Genomic DNA, 21,168 nt, shown 5'->3' on the forward strand with positions numbered 1-21,168 from the left:
CGCCTTTAGTTTCCTTTGGGAACGTTCAAAGGACTGCAGTAAAAGGAGTCTAAGTTCCTGTCTCAGGGACAATAGACGCGCGGAGGTGTTCGGGTCTGGGCTGGCTTTGTTGAGTCGTTCTAAGGAGTCTATTTGTGATATCAGAGCATCTATTCTTAACGTTCTATTCTTTTTATGGACTGAGCTTAGTTTAATCAGTATGCCCCTGACGAATGCCTTATGCGCGTTCCACACCACGCCTGGATCGGGCACAGAGCCCGAGTTAGTGTCAAAGTATTCTTTTAAGTGGCCAGAGATTTCCGGAGAAAAGGAAGGGTGTTGCAAAACATAGTTGTTTGCTCTCCAGACATAGGTAGGTCTTACTTGCTGTGAGTCAGAAATGTTGATAGTTATGGGGGCATGGTCCGACCAGGTCGTGGTGTGGATCGCAGATGCGCTGACCGACTGCAGAAGCCACTTGTCAGTAAGAAACAGGTCAATGCGTGAATATGTTTTGTGGAGGGGAGAAAAGTACGTGTAGTCACGCTCAGAGCCATGGTAGCACCGCCAGACGTCAAACAGATCATGCGAGGTGATAAATTTTTTGAGAGGAGAGTCTCTGCGTTTAGAGGCTGTGGTGGAATCCAGGAGGATTTCCGGTACTAAATTAAAGTCTCCACATATGATAAGGCGCCCTTGTTTAAGCGGGAGTGTAATTCTCATTACTTTGCGAAGGAACTTGATCTGTTTGACGTTGGGGGCGTATATGTTAACCAGAGTGTAATCGTTGCCATTCACATTACATACAAGTACAATGTACCTGCCATCAGGGTCTAGTTCAACATGTTTCAGAAGAAATTTCACAGAATCTCTAATAGCTATAAACACCCCTCTTTTTTTGGAGGTAAAGGAGGCCGAAAACGTATGAGGGAAATGTCTATTGGTGCAAGCAGGTGCCCCAGTAGAGATAAAATGTGTTTCTTGGACACAGAGTATCACATTTCAGATCTACCGCTGTCTTCCATAAGGAATGTCTTTTTGCCGGGTGGTTCAACCCATTAGCGTTGAGGGACAAGACCTTGATCGCCATTGGGGTCAGCTGTGGGTGCACAGTGAGAAGGGAAGTCACTTACAGTTCTGGGAAGAGTCTGAGTTGGTCCGGTCGGTTTTACCACAGAACGATGTGGAGGTCACCTTCAAGTGTAGATCTCCGTAGTGCAGGTCCCTGCACATGTGTTGTAGTAGCTGTAGAGGTAACACAGTTAGTAACAGAACTGATTAAGCAAGAAAAACTGGAGTTCAAATAGAGTGAACTAGCGGTGGTGTGCCCACCTACGGAGCTACTATGGAGTAGAGGAATGAGAGTTTCAACTAAACCACTGGAGAGGGGATACGAAAGTTAGTCGTCAGCTGTAACAAACACAAAAAAAAAAACAGGAGAAAGCTGAGAGCCAGGGAGAGACTCTGAAATGTAGATATAGAGGCCCATGGGGATTCAAGACATTTGTTCCGGTTCCTCTTCATGAGTTTCAGGCTCGCGACGTGTTGGGCGAGGATGTCGTTGTTCCTTCGGGGTTGTTTGTGTTAACGGTGGTTCCAAGAGGATGCCCCAGGAGTGGAGTAGGCGTAGGCCCTTTTGTAGGTCTTGGATCGCATGACTGGCGCCATTCCTGGACACGAGCAGAGTAGCCGGGTATCGCCATTTATATGGGATCTTGTGGTTAGCTAGACCTTTGGTGATCGGGTTCAGTTGTCTTCTGAGCTGAAGAGTGTACTTAGAAAGGTCAGGGAATAGCAGTACTCCCTCAAAAGGGGCTTGCAATGGCGGACCGTTTCTTGCGGCCGATAGGAGCCTCTCCTTTACGTGGAAACAGTGGACCCTCATCAAAGTGTCCCTGGGGACTGTGGCTGCTAGGTGTGAGGGTTTCGCTATCCTGTGGATTCGGTCTATTATAAGATCTCTGGGGGAAGCATCCGGGAGGATCATATGCATAAGCTCCCTTGCATAGTTAGAGAGATCAGCCGGTAGAACAGTTTCTGGGACCCCCCTCAGCTTTAAATTATTTCTCCTTGACCGATCTTCCAAATCGGCCAGCTTGGCCCTCACCCATGTCTGCTCTTTTTGCAAGTCATCATAGGAGTCCACAAGATCATTTACTGTGGCTGTACAATCCTCCATGCTGCTCTCAAGATGTGACACTCTATCGTCCATGACATGCATGTCAGCAGTGATTTTAGTGAAAATAGAGGACAGGTCTGTCATAAGGGAGGTCTGGAGGGATAGCAGCATGTCTTTTAGTGTGGTGTCCATCACTGGTTGTCCTGTAGTAGGAAACGAGGCCATGGAGGATTTCAAGGCCTGGTTGGATGGAAGGTGTCCATAAGCCGGGGGCTCAATTTGCGGGGGGGGAGCGCCGCGGACCTGGGCCTATGCGCATCCGCGCTTTCGCCGGGCTGCCTGTGACAGGATTATCCCCAGTCTTTAGTGCGGGAGGTGATGCAGAGTTTAGGTGAGTCTGTGAGTCGGGGCTTTCAGCTGGGAGGTCCGAGTAGGCCTCGAGCGCCGCGATCCCGCCGGCGCCATTTTGTGGCTGACTGACCTGGCTCGGCTTCAGGAAGAAAGCCGTCAGTTTCTGAGGGTGGCGTTCCGTCATCCTTTTCCTGGACATGGTCGGTGCTTCCCCGATGTGGTAGGACCCCGGATGGGTGCGGATGGCTGGGTTAGGTGGGCTCAATTCGCTCCGTTGCTCTCCCTGGCCGACGAGCACAGAGCCTAAGCAGCCATCACCAGCGCTGGCAGACCACGCCCCCTCGTGGATTGGCAATTCTTAAGATCCACCCTTAGACATATTGTCCTGGGGGAACAAATGCAGTCCTGGATTCAGGTATTATACACTGGGCTGTGTTGGTTAATTTTCTCTGTAAAGTTAGATCAGACTCCTCGATCAGTGGACTACAGGTCTTAAGCATGGAACATAAAATTGCTGCGTATGACCTCTTATTCTTTCTTACTGACCCAGAGGTTTCGTTACCACGTCTACTCCAATGTTTTGCTTAGTATGAGGATCTTTCAAATTTTTCTATAAATGATGCTAAATGTGAAGCAATGAGTATTCTTCTCCCTATGGAGTGTATTGCTAAGCTAAGGTGTTTACCGGTTTAACCACTTAAGCCCCGGACCAATATGCTGCTAAATGCCCAAAGGCGTTTTTACAATTCGGCACTGCGTCGCTTTAACAGACAATTGCGCGCTCGTGCGACGTGGCTCCCAAACAAAATTGACGTCCTTTTTTCCCCACAAATAGAGCTTTCTTTTGGTGGTATTTGATCACCTCTGCGGTTTTTATTTTTTGCGCTAAAAACAAAAATAGAGCGACAATTTTGAAAAAAATGCAATATTTTTTTACTTTTTGCTGTAATAAATATCTCCCAAAAACATATATATATATATATATATATATATATATATATATATATATATATATATATATATAAAAAAAAATTTCCTCAGTTTAGGCCGATACGTATTCTTCTACCTATTTTTGGTAAAAAAAATCGCAATAAGCGTTTATCGATTGGTTTGCGCAAAATTTATAGCGTTTACAAAATAGGGGATATTTTTATTGCATTTTTATAAAAAAATTTTTTTACTACTAATGGCGGCGATCAGCGATTTTTTTCGTGACTGCGACATTATGGCGGACACTTCGGACAATTTTGACACATTTTTGGGACCACAGTGAAGCACGGGGAAGCCGTGTTTACATATGGCTCTCCCCGTTCTTCAGCTCCGGGGAGCTATCGCGACGGAGCGACTATAAACGAATAGCCGCGCCGTCGTCCCGGATCGCTCCCCGAGGGAATCCGCACGCAGCGGGGGGGGGGGGGGGGGGGGGGTCCCGATCGGACCTCCGACCCGTGGAAAGGCAAGGACGTATATATACGTCCTTCTGCCTGTCCGTGCCATTGTGCGGACGTAAATAGTCGTGCGGCGGGCGTTAAGGGGTTAAATGGGTTCAGTCTTTATATAAATACCTGGGGGTTAAATTGACCCTGGATACTGCCTCATTATATGAGATACATTTTTGTCCATTACTATCTAAAAAGCAATCACATTTTCACTTTTGGCAAACCCTTACGTGGTTTGGGAGGTGTAATGCATTTAAGATGACATTTCTCCCCCTGATTTTATATCTAATGTAAGTGATACCTATTAAATCACCTCAAGCCTTTTTTCTTTTGGACACTGTTCATCTTGGGCTAAGATGAACACATGAGAGCAAGTCCGCATTAAAGTGAGCAAATGCATACTCCACCAAGGCAGCGAACACAAAAACATAGCATATGAGGAAGTAGACATCCAGAGCTTTGATAGCAGACGCTCTGGGCAGAGAAGATTGTGCCCAGTCCATCAGAGTGGTCATTTGAAGCACAATGCTGAGTAGTGACACTTTGATTCTACAGCTACATTCACGCTTTTGCTCCAGATAACGGAGACCGCCTCAGACATTCCATAGAGGGTCCGGAGGGAGACCAAAAATCCCCGCGTTTGCTGAGACCACTGTAATAGTGGTCACATTGATAGGGTAAGGAGACTACATTACCACTTCTGGGTGCCTTCCTGGTGGGTGAAGTTCGCTCTATCTTTCTACCTATCTTTTGGATGATCGCTTGGATTAACCTTATAAGGACTGGTTTATGCCATAGGGATGGATTTTTCATGTTTTTCTATTTAATTAATGTAGTGGGACTCTTCTTTTTTTCGTTTTTCAATTTTTATCACTCATGTTTTTTTGTGTCACATATACTGGTTTTTCACTATAATCTGATATTGTGAGACTCAACTCTCAGTAGTCACCAGCTACATTTAAGATCTATTCACATTGGATCCTTTTTTCAACTTCTTTTGAGCGCTGTACTGTAACTATATATTACACTTGTCAAGTGATAAGATATTTACAAAAATGTGAGGGGTGTACTCACTTTTATGAGATACTGTATAAGGTCACATAGGGTTTTTGCCTACCAGTAGTATTGTGGGTGTTATGTCATTATAGATTTATTTAAATAAGCAGACTGTTTTATTTAAAGGCAGGCAGATGCAGTGGTCAGCAACCCTGTCCTCAGGGCCCACTAACAGGCCAGGTTTGCAAGATAACTGAAATACATCACAGGTGATACCATTTGTTGCTCAGTGATTGCAGTATTCTAGTCTGCATCTCCCCAAGATAATACATAAAACCTGGCCTGTTAGTGGGCCCTGAGGACAGGGTTGATGACCACTGGATTAGAGGATACAAAAAAGCAGAGCTAGCATGTCTAATGAGCATATTGTTTCCCCTATGTGTTCATTCAAGTGTGTGCATGTTTGTGTAAAGCAATAACACATTTTACACCTGTTATGTGATTTAATGGAGGTGTGCTTTGCCATAAAAACCCATGCTGCAACGCTCCACACAAAAACATGAAGGTGCACATGTTGATTTTACATTTGCCTTGTGTTTTAAATATGTGTTTAAATTTCCTTTTTTGTTTTTGTGTGTGTGTGTTTTTTTTTTCTCTCTCTGCATGTTATCTTATTTGTAAGCTGGGTGGATGAGGCTGCTGTCTAATCATTAAAAACAATGTTCTGTTTTGCTAATAGAAAGATGTGTTCCAACTGAAGGACCTGGAGAAAATTGCCCCAAAAGAGAAAGGCATTAGTAAGTTAAGTTTTTCTTTAGTATTGTAATGTGAGCAGTTTGTAAGACATCAACAAAGGTTTTAGGTTTCTAGAAAATTATACTTGAAGGGTTGGGAAAATACTTGTGTTTTTTTTTGTTTTTGTTTTTTTAGATCTAGGCATGTGCATTAAGATGTGTTTTTTTGTAGTGTTGGGCAGATTTGTTCTCATGTGTAAACGTGCATTGATGTAGATTTTGACACATTGGCGCATTTGAATCTGAAGTGGATATGGTTAACAGCCATTGACACAATATTTGTTACTAACACATAACACATGGTATATGTGCTTTTCTGTGCTGCCATTAAAGTGGTAATAAACCCAAACCCAAAACCAAAAATGTAATTTATTGCAGCTTGCCAATCATTAGATGTGGTGGCTGCATTCATTTTTCTTTTTTAGGCTTTTTTCACCTGGTGATCTAGCAGGTAGCATATCATTAATTAGAGTGCCCCCACTCTGGATGAAGGAGCAAATGTGACATCTTTGGACAGCAGCACTGTCAGTCTAATCAGTTACAGCAGTTTTTTTTTCCCTTTGGGGTAAAGGTTTTGCATGAATAAATAAAAGATTATCATTGTAAGCACCCCTACCAGTGTTAAATGGTTTGTCCCATTCCTTTTAACTGATCAATTCTGCAGGATAGCTTGTTCTTTTGAAAAGCAACACACTCACTTGTCAGATCAACAGATGAAAATAGAAGAAAGCCTAAAAAAGAAAATGAATGCAATCATCGCATATAAGAAATCATATACAAAAATGTGGAGTAGCGCTAAAAAACTGAAGGCCTTCAGATGATGGAAGGCTATGTGAAAGTCCAATGTCAATCAAAAATGTGTTGCACAAATAAGTGAAAAAACAAATGATTAATAGTCCAAATGTGCATCAAATTTAGAGTGTGACACCCCAATGTGAAACAGAGGAGAAAAATCTGGCTCCAAATGGAAAATGCAACTTGCTGACCCTTACCGAAAAGGAAGATCCTAACGGACCTAGTCAAGCAGAAATCCCTGGGTATGTTGTAGTAGAACTTGTCTGTTGAGACGATCCCTCCAGGGGTCACAAATCCACCAATAAAGCAACCAGACGGGAAAAAAAACTCATATAGTGTGAATCCGTGTGAAAACAACACATAAGTGAATCCCCCAGTGACTGGCAACAGACAGTGTGAACACAAGAAACCACCACCGGTACACACGCTGACCCTTACCAGAGCATATGATCCATCAGGATCAGTCAGAGCAGAGGGGATGTAAACAATAGGCAGTAATGGGACGTCTCAGCCAATGGTAGAACGGAAGAATCGGCAGGTCCTGTTTAGCAGAGCAGCCGCATAGGTTGGGTTGTGATCACTTCCATATACAACCACAGACACTCCTACTCTTTAGCAGAGATATGATTTTCACTTTTTGTTTTTTCACTTATTTGTGTAACACATTTTTGATTGACATTGGACTTTCACATAGCCTTCCATCATCTGAAGGCCTTCAGTTTTTTAGCGCTACTCCACATTTTTGTATAAGATTTTATGTTAGTATAACATTTTTGAGTTAGCAGCTTGTTCACTATTTGTTGTTTTTTTTGGTAAGCGCACTATTTTCCTTTTTATATAAGAAATCATAAGCTGCAATTTAAAAAATGTTTGCAGGTAGGTGCAATACCACTTTCAGTTCTATGGGCCTTCCAATCCGCTAAAAGACAGAAAAACATGTTTTTTGTTTATTTTTATAATTTTTTAATATGCTTAAATGCAGCCTTTGAGATGGAACATGCACTATTTTTAATATGGGGATGTTGGACCCTTACATCTTAGCTTTAAAACACAACATTATAAATGGGCCCTTAAAGAAATATAACTATTTTTTTAATTCTTCTGGTATCCTCCAGGGGGCCCAGTGCATGTGGCGTTTTTTGTCCCTTTCTGTTCTGTGACTTGGTTGCTGATCTAGCATGCCCCACTTCCCCCACTGCTGTCTGACCACGCTGCTAGCAAAAAGATGAATAGGTGACTGACAGGCAGGGGTAGCCCGTCCATTAGTTGCACCCCCCCCTATCCAATGCGTCCGGCCCCCATGAAGGATGCCGGAAGCATGAATTCCAATGTGGGGGGGGGGGGGGGGGTTTGAAGCAACTGATTAGAGGACAAGTGATGGTGTAAGCCAGGGCTCAAAATTTCAAGTCCTGAGCTACTAGCCAGGCCTCAAGAGTTACTCGCCACCAGTTGCCCCACCTAATTTATACACTGCCCTGCGCCTAATTGCACCCCTAAACATGCCCTCGTAGATTATCTCATGGAATGACAATGTTTTATGCAGAATCAAGTTACAAAATTAAATATTACCAACAACAACTTTAACAAAATGGGACAGGGCACTGGGGGCAGACCAGAGGGACAGGGCACTGGGGGCAGACCAGAGGGACAGGGCACTGGGGGCAGACCAGAGGGACAGGGCACTGGGGGCAGACCAGAGGGACAGGGCACTGGGGGCAGACCAGAGGGACAGGACACTGGGGGCAGATCAGAGGGACAGGGCACTGGGGGCAGACCAGAGGGAAAGGGCACTAGAACTGTGTCTCTTCCCCATTCTCTTGCTGTCTCCTCTGCAACCCCCATCCATCCTCTCTCTCTCTCTCCCATTCATCTCATCATCAGGAGCCTGTGTGTGCGGCTCCACGCTTGCATGTCCCCACTTCCCCCTTTTATTCAGGCTGGCAGAGGAGAGGAGAGGAGCTGCAGCACAGCGGGAGGGAATACAATCCAGCGCTGAGATCCACAAAACTGCACAGCCATTGACACCATAGCACAGCGCACGGCACACATTGAGACCAGTCTGCTCACAGTGCTCAGGCTAAACTGTTGGACACTTACATAGAGCACAAGGAGAAGGAAACTGCACAAACTAGAAGGCTGCCGCTCTCATGTCAGGGCAACTTTCAGTGAGCGCTGCACCAGAGTGGTAATTTTTGCAATCCTCCACCTCACTCATTACCTTCTGCTCTCCAGCTACATTGGTCGGGGCCCGGGGGAGGGGGGCAGGCTCAGAGAGGTCATACTGTTAGGTCCCATGGCTTAATGAGAATTGTAAGTAGAGCACCTGTGTACTGCTCTGCCTGTGCGTGGCTCACCAGACTACTTTTCCCGAGCATGCACCTTTCCTCTTCGGCCGCCAATCTCATCGGGACTCTAAGTGTAGGCACAGATTGGAGGGAGATTGGTCATGCAGCCCTGTCATCACTCGCCCCCCGCTTAAATCCACTCGCCAAATGCTAGTAGGCGAGTGGAAATTTTGAGGGCTGGTGTAAGCGCTCAGGACCTGACCGACCGGACTGGGGGGTTGGTTGTGGCTGCAGGTGCACTGTTTGCCACCCCTCCCAAAAAAATTACCACCAGCCACCACTGCTGATAGGCACACATAGTTGAGGGCACAATGATGGACAGCACAGACAGTGGGGATGGGCATAACATCTGCAGCTCTGTGCTTCTTTTGTTCTACCCCCAGTTTCTTCTAATCCAAGACCTGCCCACCTGCTATTCCAGGGAAAAAGACTACAGTACTAGTTGTTGGCTTATGTTGTGAATTACTGCATGCTGTGTTGTCTTTTTACAAAAATGTTAGCCCACAACACAAGCTAGAAGCTAGTTCTGTAGTCTTTCTACCTGGAATGGCATGCAGACAGGTCTGGGCTTAGTTGACTGAGAGAGACTACAATACTAGCTGCTGGCTTGGATTGTCGGCTTAAATTTTTATGAATAATGGTGGATGCCTCTAGTGTTCTGTCATTCATAAGTGTTAATGGTAATGTGTTATGGTTTCTTTTATCAAAAGAAAGTTTATTGAAAAACATAGCAAACATATCATATGGCACAATACTCATGCAGCAAGAAGTACAGCATATGCATTACTTAACCATAACACAAGGGCAATTACAGAATAACACCCGCCTGTATGAAAGCACAAGTAGTTCAAAAGACAGTGCTGCATTATATCACTAATAATACCTTAAAATGCAATAAACTTGACTACCATTCCTGGATCATCAACAGTAAATGGTAATATCTCCTTAATATGGATTTGAAATGTCCACTTTCCTTTTTATATAGCAGAGAACAGCACCAGACATCATTCTTCACATTTTCTATAGTATCCATTTATTAAACCTGTTAAAAAAGGGCAAATTGCATTGCTTATGCTTTTTATGGTTAAAGAACGCTCTTGAGATTAGGGTGTTTTTAAAGCTGTACTCCAAGAATTTAGCCAATTTTCTAAAATGTATGTTTGCTAAAGCAATTATACCATGAATACCATAGTAGAATTTTGTTTAAATACATGCATTTATTTGAACCATTTGCCGATCTGCCACAGTACCTGCCGGCACAATCACATACCTGGATGTCATATGCCTGCACTGGGTTTAGGAGCATCCCTACCCAGTGACTGCTGTGTCCGCCGGACTTGGGCCCAGTGATCATGTGATCACAATGTCAACAAAGATGCTATGAATAAATATATACTTAACGGCTGTGGCGCCAATGCTGTGATAGGCCCACGTACCATGTGATAGCTGTGAGCCTATCACAGCAACCTGTACCATGTATTTAACTGTACTTTGCTATTACAATGATCTTTTATTTAAAAAAAAAAAAAAAATCTCTGATCAGTCCCCCAGAGTGGTACAGAGTAGTACGGTGTGAAAACGATGGTCAGCGCACAATGGGTGAAAATGAGTCCCTCAGTGGCAGTGAAAAAATGACAAGTTTATTTAGTAACAATATCATTAATAATGAAAATCTTAAAACTGATATTTGAATAAATGTTAAACCTCCGTATGTACTCGAGTATAAGCCGAGATTTTCAGCCCCCCCCTTTTTTTTTAGGCTGAAAATGCCCCCCTCGGCTTGTCTTGTCCGAGGATGAAAGAATATCCGTGATGGGCGGAACACTATACACAGTGTCTGCTGGGGAAAAAAAAATGTGCGTTCCGCCTATCACGAAACTGAACGAGGAGGAGGCCCGACTGTTCAAGAATGGCTGCCCGCCGTCTGACTCTGCAGTGCACCATACTCAGATAAACAGAACGAGGAGGAGGCGCGACTTTTCCACAATCGCCGCCTGCCGTCTGACTCTGATGATCGGCAAGGCTGCAATGGCCACATTGAGGTGAGATTGCAATGGCCACATTGAGGTGAGATTGCAATGGCCACATTGAGGTGAGATTGCAATGGCCACATTGAGGTGAGATTGCAATGGCCACATTGAGGTGAGATTGCAATGGCCACAGTGAGGTGAGATTGCAATGGCCACATTGAGGTGAGATTGCAATGGCCACATTGAGGTGAGATTGCAATGGCCACATTGAGGTGAGATTGCAATGGCCACAGTGAGGTGAGATTGCAATGGCCACAGTGAGGTGAGATTGCAATGGCCACAGTGAGGTGAGATTGCAATGGCCACATTGAGGTGAGATTGCAATGGCCACATTGAGGTGAGATTGCAATGGCCACATTGAGGTGAGATTGCAATGGCCACATTGAGGTGAGATTGCAATGGCCACATTGAGGTGAGATTGCAATGGCCACATTGAGGTGAGATTGCAATGGCCACATTGAGGTGAGATTGCAATGGCCACATTGAGGTGAGATTGCAATGGCCACAGTGAGGTGAGATTGCAATGGCCACATTGAGGTGAGATTGCAATGGCCACATTGAGGTGAGATTGCAATGGCCACATTGAGGTGAGATTGCAATGGCCACAGTGAGGTGAGATTGCAATGGCCACAGTGAGGCGTGCAAATGGGCATTGGTGACCCTATTTTCCACTTACAGTAGCTGCTGCATTTCTCACCCTAGGCTTATACTCGAGTCAATGAGTTTTCCCATTTTTTTTGTGGTAAAATTAGGTGCCTCGGCTTATACTCAGGTCGGCTTATACTCGAGTATATACGGTAATTGAAAAAAGCCTATGGTTACACTGGAGGACCCTGGAGCAGTGATGAGCTGACAGCATCTATGAATGGAACGGTGGGGCATGGAGCGGCACTCTCTGTGCTGTAAGGGTGGCATGCTGTGGGAGGAGGAGGAGAAAGCCACGATCTGCGGAAGATGGATGACCTGCTCTACACAAGCCTGCTGGCTGGGCTGCTGGTGAAGGAGGAGCTGGCTGGCTGATGTGTTGGTGGAGGAGGAAGAGAAGCCGCGGTCCGCAGGTGACTGGCATGCCGCTTGACTCTGGCTGGTATTCAGACAGCGGATAGCAACGCTGTTGTGTCACCAGAACTAGTGTCCCCATTGGAAGACTTTTTATTCTGGTGACACCCCAAAATGTGGGATTTTCTTTTACTTTCACGCTCTGTACTAAAGGTAAACCGGACAAATAGAGAATTTTAATTTCTCTAATAGGGCAAAGACAGCAATAAAAAAATCTGTCAGGCTTTCCAATCCCTTTCCACTCCATCCAAAATAATAAAAAATGCCTTTAGTTATACTTTAACCCCTTAACGCCCGCCACACGACTATTTACGTCCGCAAAATGGCACGGACAGGCAGAAGGGCGTATATATACGTCCTTGCCTTCTAGCGGGTGGGGGGTCCGATCGGGACCCCCCCGCTGCGTGCGGCGGCCGGATTCCCGCTGGGAGCGATCCAGGACGACGTCGCGATCGCTCCCCGGAGCTGAAGAACGGGGAGAGCCGTATGTAAACACGGCTTCCCCGTGCTTTACTGTGGCGGCGTATAGATCGAGTGATCCTTTTTATAGGGAGACTCGATCGATGACGTCAGTCCTACAGCCACACCCCCCTACAGTTGTAAACACACACTAGGTGAACCCTAACTCCTACAGCGCCCCCTGTGGTTAACTCCCAAACTGCAACTGTCATTTTCACAATAAACAATGCAATTTAAATGCATTTTTTGCTGTGAAAATGACAATGGTCCCAAAAATTTGTCAAAATTGTCCGAAGTGTCCGCCATAATGTCGCAGTCATGAAAAAAATCGCTGATCGCCGCCAATAGTAGTAAAAAAAAAAAATTTAAAAATTAATAAAAATGCAAAAAAACTATCCCCTATTTTGTAAACGCTATAAATTTTGCGCAAACCAATCGATAAACACTTATTGCGATTTTTTTTTTTTTTTTACCAAAAATAGGTAGAAGAATACGTATCGGCCTAAACTGAGGAAAAAAAATGTTTTTATATATGTTTTTGGGGGATATTTATTATAGCAAAAATTAAAAAATATTGCATTTTTTTCAAAATTGTCGCTCTATTTTTGTTTATAGCGCAAAAAAGAAAAACCGCAGAGGTGATCAAATACCACCAAAAGAAAGCTCTATTTGTGGGGAAAAAAGGGCGCCAATTTTGTTTGGGAGCCACGTCGCACGACCGCGCAATTGTCTGTTAAAGCGACGCAGTGCAGAATTGTAAAAACGCCTTTGGGCATTTAGCAGCATATTGGTCCGGGGCTTAAGTGGTTAATGCTTCTGCTGCCTGTTGTACAGACTAATGAATGCTAAATTAAGTTCCGTATGACACATAGAACATTATAGCAAAGTTGTTCTTTGGTTTGTAATAGAGAAGGACATTTTGTTGCCCAGAATATCTTGTCATAGCCCTATTGATGTGCACCTTCTTGATCCATGAAAGTAATGGCAGGTTATTTTGTACGTCTATTGCATTTCCACTGTTTGGGTAATTCTTTTTCATTTTTTTTTTCCAGCATCCATGTCAGTGAAAGACATCTTGCAAAGCCTAGTGGACGATGCCATGGTAGATTCTGAGCGCATTGGGACTTCAAATTACTTTTGGGCTTTTCCCAGCAAGGCTCTTCATGCTCGGAAGAGAAAGCTGGAGACTCTGGAAAGCCAGGTAATTCTGACGCTATCCTGCCATACAGTATGTGTTGTGTGTTTGCAATTAGTTTTTTGTGTGATTTTTATTTTATTTTTTATTTGCATTATAAAAAGAAAAAAAAAAGCAGGGACTTTTACACAAAATCCTAACATGTTATGACCATCCCTCATTAAGAACGTTCTGCTTGCGTTAATCATTACATAACCACTAGAGGGGGTGCTATATCTGTTCCAATATGTAAAAGGAAATGAAAGAGGAGATGTTTATAACATAACAGTGAAAACTATGTTCTTTGGCAGCTGCCTTGTGGGTTGTTTAATGTCAGAATGAAGCGGAAATCTTCTCTGGGGCAACTTCCCATTTGTGTATGTCTAATATTAAGTTGCTTATTATTTTGAGAAAGCAGTTTCCTATTTTGTACACATTGAATTCACAGCATGATGTTGTGTTTTTTTTTTTTTTTTTTTTGTAGATTGTCACATAAGAAGTTTTTAAAACTAATCAAAAATAATAATAAAAAAAGAATCAATAAGAATACAACTATGAAGCATAGCGGTCAAGCAAATGTAGAAGATACACTGATTTACTAAAACTGATGCACTCAGAATCTGGTGCAGCTATGCAAGGTATCCAATCGGCTTCTAACTTCAGCTTGTTCAATAAAGCCCTGTTATTCCAATAGGGGAGATGCGCTCTTTCTCTCTGCCAGTGGTTCTCAGCTCTTGATTGGATAGATTGATAGCAGCGCAGCCATTGGTTCCTGCTGCAGTCAATCAAATCCAATGACCCAGGGGGCCGAGTCATACATTCTGTGTCTATGGACGCAAATGTCGGACTCGGGAGCGTGCTCGCAAGCTAACCCCCCCCCCCCCCCCCCCAGAAGAGGATGATCATGGCCACTCTGTGCAAAATGAACTGTGGAGGTAAGTATGACATTTGTTATTTTAAAAATAAAAAAATGAAGCTTTACAATCACTTTAACATCATTTCTTGGTAGTGTCCATTTCTAAAGGTGGCATTAAAACCCAATGGTTCCAGAATACGTCATCATGTACCCTGTAATGTACTCCAAGAAAAGGAGGGATGGTTGGGTGTGGCCACATTTTTTAGTGTTATTCTAGCCATAGACGAGTAGATATTTTGACAGAAAATCTTATTTGACAGGGCACCTATCAATCCTCAAAAGCATTGTGATGCTGCATAGACTCAGTGTGATCTCAAAGTTGGCCTACTTATGTAATGTGGTTTATGAACGGATAAACTATTTTAGTTCTTGTTTCTTTGCCACCCATTTGCTCAGATCGCAGAAGGCATGTGAAGTTTGATCCATGTATGGCCATAGTGCTGTTAACATTATGTGAATATTTGTCTATTACAGGCTTTATTACCCAAGCACATTCTCCTTTATAAAACTGTCTTATGAACAGATTAATACTTGGTATCTTTCCTAAGCCTCTGGCTGTCTTATGTGTTTGCCTTTATAAATTGTTACTTAGTCTGTAACTAAGACTTAAGTTTGCTTAACCAGTGATTTATGGGCACTTTTACATTTGCTTATACAAATTAAATGACAAATTTTAAATGTATTGTTTCTTATATATTTTTAGCTAGTGCTGTGGGGGTTTTAAATAGCCTTGGCCTGCAGCCTGATATGTAGCAATGCCTTCGGTATTAACGCTTAGCTCTGTTTAGCGATATTGGTTTCCACTAATCCACGGCTTGTTGACCTTTTGTGATTTAACTACTGTGACCTATGAATACAAGGCTAAACTGTTTTAAAGCATTACAGGAATTCTGATCTTAAGTAATGAACAATAAATTATGTTAGTACTCAACAGTGGACTAATGTTTCTTTGAGAAGTTTGTCCCTAACTAAACATGCACAAAATTAGATCTATTAGTATTCATGTCGGTAGGTTTACATCCAGTCAGAGTGAAACCACCCCAGGATAGATTGTCTACAGCTAATCAGGAAGTGGTAAGTAATGATAGAAGAATTTTTTTCACGTAGCCTTTTTTAGTAAGAGCCAGATCTTGATATGTGATCGGTGATGAAGCCTTTTCTTCTACAGCAGATGTATTTTACATGTAGGTTATAGTCTGATATTTGTGCATCATATGGTGACAGGAGATCCCAACCACAACTCGCTGCTCTTTTATTGGTCTGGTGTTTAGTCCTATGTAAAAGTTTACTATTTAAATAACAAACGTGTTAGGCCGCATACACACGGTCGGACAAAACTGATGAGAATGAACCGAGGTTCAGTTTCATCGGTCCAAACCGACCGTGTGTCAAGCCCATCGGTCTGTTGTCCTTCGGTCCAAAATTTTAAAACATGCTTTAAAATCGAACCGATGGCCCGCTGCCCGATCGGTCCAAACCGATGGTCAGTACAGAAAGCACAGTACAGAATCAAGTCGACGCATGCTTGGAAGCATTGAACTTCGTTTTATTCAGCACGTCGTGTGTTTGACGTCACCGTGTTCTGACCCGATCCGTTTTTGGAACGATGGTGTGTACGCACATCAGACCATCAGGCCACTTCAGCGGTGAACCAATGGAAATGGCCCGTCGGACCATTCTCATCGGTTTGGAACGACCATGTGTACGCAGCCTTATACCACATCAAACGTTTTATCCAACCTCTTAATTTTCTGCATTTGTTATTTTGGAAAGCCAGTATTCATAAAAAGTAGTGGTAAAGAAAGCATTTTTTTTGTGTTTTTAATTTGTCATGGTACATGTAACAGGGTGTAACAGGGATGTGCCCTTTTCCTAAATACTTTGCAACTTAAGGTGCCCCGCTTTCTCATTTTAGAAAATTGGATTTTAGGGATAGTATTTATGTAAAACTTTTGAAAACCTAGAAAATATAATAAAGTCAAGAGAGCTTAGGCAATTGTACATATATAAATGCTGACATAAAGATGTATTCGACACAGGCAGCACATTTTCTTTTAAATGTTTTCATGAAATGAGTAATGAAATATATTGGGTATTGCAGCATTAACATGTAATTTTATTGTGCAGTTGCCTAAGTTATCAAAAAACATTGCAACATGACTGTGGTAATGATGACATTTTTGTTTGTGGAAGATAGATTTGTCAGATGCTACAGATTGTATAGAATTTGAGGTGTCTACCAGCTTCAGTAAAAAGAAAACCTAGCTGCCAATTTCCTTATTGTTTTAGGAAGGAGGAGCGGTGCACAATTGTGATAACAATTAAGGGCAATTTACAGTATCCTATGTTGATACTGGGCTCCAGCTTGTATTGCTCATGCCAACCCTAGCTCTAGTGACCTCTGTTTTTGGTGCTGTGGCAATCGCGTGGGCGTCTTGCACATGTGGTGGATTTGTCCAGATTTGATAGGTTTTTGGTCCTGATTCTTCTACACTATTTCATCTGCCTATCCGAAAGAATGCTAAATTAGCCCTGCTGCATTGCCTCATCCAGGGCCTCTATGCTCGTCATAAGAATTTGGCAACCTACTTATTTTTGTCTGTCAAGAGGATAACTGCCCAGGCCTGGAGGAAGCCTTTGGTTCCTTTTCAGGACGTTAGAGATTGTATGATGGCTCTAATGCTCAATGAACAGATGTCTAGAATTCTGAAGGACTCTCATGTAAAATTTTTAAAGATTTGGGGCTCCATTACGCCTTCACTTTACTTCCTCCAGCTAGAATTGGACACCTGTGACTGACCCGCCTGACGATCCGATCCCAAGTCCACATATTCCCTTTGCCCTTCCTTTGCCCTTTGCCCTTTGCCCTTTTTTTCTTCTGTTGGCTTCTCTCTTCTTCCCCCCGCTTTTCCTTTCTCTTTTATGTTTCGTCTTCTTTTTCTTCCCCTTCCTCCTGTGGCTCAAGCCCCCCCCCCCCATTTCTATGTGGTTACCTCGCACTCTCTAAGTGCATAATTATACTGCATCACTCTCAGGGATTTAGACTGTCCAGGTTTGACATTGACATCCTTGCTTCAACTGTCTAGGTCTTTTGCATAAAACTAATGCCACTGTTTTTTTGTTTTATTTGTTTTACAGCATGTGAAGTCTTACTCTGAGTTATGCTGCCACTCCAAGCCTCTGAGTGGGCAGATTGGATGCTTTTTTTGGCATTCTTTTAAAAAATGTATAAAATATTTGTACCAGAAAATTATGGGCGATTTATGGGAGTCAAAAATGAAATGACTTACAACCGTGCTGCTCTAATAAGAGATCTGCTGATAATACACCTTATGCTGTGTAGGTTATGACACTGGCTGGGAAGAGGGGTTAACATCGGGGGCGATAAAAGAATTAACTGTGTGCCTGTGTTTTATTACAGTGTGGGAGGTGCTTTTACTAGAAGAAGACATGGATCCGTGTCCCTGCTATGCAGACACACAGCATCCATGCCTTCCCTTCTGTCTGAGCCACTATCTCTGTGTCTTATGGATGCAGAGGGCTGGCTCGGAAACGAGTACGCAAGAGTTCTCCCACAGCGAGTAGCTTGCTATGGGGGCACTTGGCAAGAAGAGGAGGATCGGGGCTACTCTGTGCAAAACCACTGCACAGCAGGTAAGTATAACATGTTTGTTCTTTTTTTTACGTTTTTTTTTTTTTTTATCATTTACTTCACTTTAAGGTATCTGAAAAACTACACTGCTCTAGAGGGGAAATGGTTAAGGAGGATGGGGCTGCCTCCATATAAGCCTGCTCTCTGTGCATTGCTATTTTTGTCCCATAGTTTGGAAATTCAAATAGTTCATAACAGTTGTCTGCAAATTTTGTCCAGCAGGCCGGATTTTGCCCTTTGCCTGCCTTTATCTACCCTCTGGGGCACTATTACTCCCGATAAGAGGAATTATTCTTCCCACTGACACCGACAATTCTTTTTTGCTGACACCCAAAGTGGGGAATTATTCCTTCCATTGAAAATAACAATGGGGCACCACTACCCCTACTGATACTAATAATGGGGCACTATTCCTTCCACTAATGCCACCAGTGGGACACGCTACTGAAACCAACAAAGAGGCAACGTTCCTCCCATTATTACCAATGATGGGTCACTATTCCACATCCTACTAACCACAGATATTTTTTTATCCCCCACTGATCATCAGGCCTGAGGCATTGTTTATTCCCACTGATGATGGGGCATTTTCTACTCCCACTGGCTATAGGTCTGTCCCCCTAAATTCTGAAGGGAAGTAAATTGGCCCTTTTGAAAGTTTGGAGATTTCTGGTTTAGATTGGATTTTTAGGCTGATTCCTGTGAATTTTCTCAAATTTGAGCCATGGGTGGTCCTGTTGACACCACCCAGTTCAAAAAACGGCAATGAAGAAATTGAAGGAACCAGGAGAAAAGAAAGCCGTCAAAACCGTGTTTGCAGCCATTTACTGTTTGGGTGTTCTGACATCCACGAGTGCTGGATGTCAGAATACAATAGCCAGCAGCAGGAAATTCATCCATCCACACTGCTCAGTGTGGATAGGGGAATCTATGGATTTGTCTTGCTTTGTCCACTTTGTGTGTATGGCCAGCTAAAGGGAGCCACACTTATTAAAGCTGCCGATGCAACAATGTAACTTCCACGTGTTTTTCGCAAATGTGTGCAACACATTGGTCCCTTCCAGTGGGAATGCCCCTGCACTGCAAGATTTACATGCTTGTTATAGGTCTATGGCACCGCAAAAAGCAAATTTTTTACACAAACCTCATCCTCTGCAGGCACCCATCCAGCTGTATAACCAGTCCCTGCAGCCTCTTCTCCCCTATGCTCTGGGAGTGTCAGATCCTCTGACTTCTTCAAGTTCAATGCAGAGCCCATAGTTCTGCACTGGATGAGAGGAAAAGTCCACCTCTAATGCATAGAGGAGAGCACCAGCTGTGAGGAGAGTGGAGGATTAGGTAAGTAAAACTGCTTTTTGGGGCCCCCTAGACCTAAATGAGTGTTTTAACCCTAGCAGTGTAGGGATAACTTAATATTAACAAGGCAGTCACATTGTATTATTTTTATTAAAACAACTAAAAATAAAACAGGATTTATCATCACTCATTCTGAAAAGTGAGTAATAAAGGAGAAGTGGTGAAGAGAAAGAGAACATACTACTGCTTCATTGTTTTAACCATTGCTCACATAGCCTTGGAGCAGGCTAAATTTAGACTGGCTTACTTCCACTGAAAAACCATACTAACCTTTGTTCATTTAACTGAACAAGTCAACAAGACATCACTTTTTAGAGTTTTGATCTAATATTTTGTGTTAAACCTTTTTAGTAGGTTTTACAAAAAACGTACAGAAACGAAAAAAAAAAAAAATAGTCCGCGAAAAAAAAAGAGAGGGAGAGAAATATAGTAAAATAGACTGCAGCTTTGCAATCCTGAACAGTGCTAGGATACAGAACAGCTTAAGACGTATGGATAATGAATCAAAATGCAGTCTCTGCCTAATCAAAAACATATCTAATACACTAGGCTGATTATCCCATTAATATGCAGTACACTACACTTTTCGTAAGTCTACACAAAATACAGCATTTAACTCAAGATTATATAATATTAGTCATACTGCTGGCACATTGTGAAAAAATGCCACCATCCCCAAATATGTAGTCAGTGCATACCTGTCGCCCAGTATACCATCAGGGATATGTCAAGTGACCATACTTAGCTAGGATTGCAAGTAAAAAAGCATGGATTATGTAAACTGTTATACCTTTTAACATCCGCAGAGACGCTTATGCAAGCTGAGCTAAACTAGGGGTCTGTAACCATGGATCCCACAACTTCTCAAATTTGCAAGGAGTATCCCTTTTATTTATGTGACGCTCTTTAAGGAGTGTGGAATTGACCTGTAATCCCCACTCCTCAAGCGTAAGGGGAAGAGGAGACAGTCATTTAGACACCAGTTTGACATTTATGTGTCAACAATCACAATCTGGACAGGGGGATTCGAACATTAGGTGGGAAAACTTCTTCATTCAGAAATACCAACACATTTTCCAAATTAACCTGAAATGCCCTATTGGTAGTATCGATAATTCAGTGCCAGTAGTGAACTAGCTTGGAACATCGCCAAATCAGATGTAAAAGATCTGCTGAAGAGCAACGTGGGCAATCGGAGTCCTCCCTACGATTCCACAGATAGCATTGTATGGGTGTTCTGTACAGTTTATGGATTACACATAGTTAGGATAACCTATGCATGGGCAAAATGGAAATAATTAAAACCTGATCTAATACTGCCTGCCACGTCTCATCATCTATCTCCCCAATATCTCTTTCCCTGCTTATAATACCAAGGATTCGGAGGTTAGCCAAGGTTAGCATCACCAGTTCGGTGGTGGTCAGTGATAGTCTGGGGAAGCATATCCATGGAGGGATGCACAGACCACTACAGGCTAAACAATGGCACCCTGACTGCCGTTTGGTATCAGGATGAAATTCTTGGACCCATTGTCAAACCCTACGCTGGTGCAGTGGGTCCTGGGTTCCTCCTGGTGCATGACACTGGTGGACCTCATGTGGCGAGAGTATGCAGCCAGTTCCTGGAGAATGAAGGAATTGATGCCATTGAATGGCCCCTACACTCGCCTGAGTTAAATCCAATAGGACACCTCTGGGACATTA

At 43.1% G+C, this 21,168-nt stretch overlaps 1 protein-coding gene across 2 annotated transcripts in view; it reads left to right on the forward strand.

Annotated features, from left to right (window-relative positions):
- Window positions 1-21,168, forward strand: part of MND1 (meiotic nuclear divisions 1) — a 98,783-nt gene that overhangs the window by 18,951 nt on the left and 58,664 nt on the right. For both annotated transcript variants that reach the window (XM_040331962.1, XM_040331958.1), the window contains 2 exons: window positions 5,624-5,681; window positions 13,419-13,567. In XM_040331962.1, coding sequence (XP_040187896.1) covers window positions 5,624-5,681; window positions 13,419-13,567 — 207 coding nt within the window. The remainder of the gene's footprint in view (window positions 1-5,623; window positions 5,682-13,418; window positions 13,568-21,168) is intronic.

Source organism: Rana temporaria, chromosome 1 (assembly GCF_905171775.1).
Source record: "Rana temporaria chromosome 1, aRanTem1.1, whole genome shotgun sequence".
NCBI classification, from domain to species: domain Eukaryota; kingdom Metazoa; phylum Chordata; class Amphibia; order Anura; family Ranidae; genus Rana; species Rana temporaria.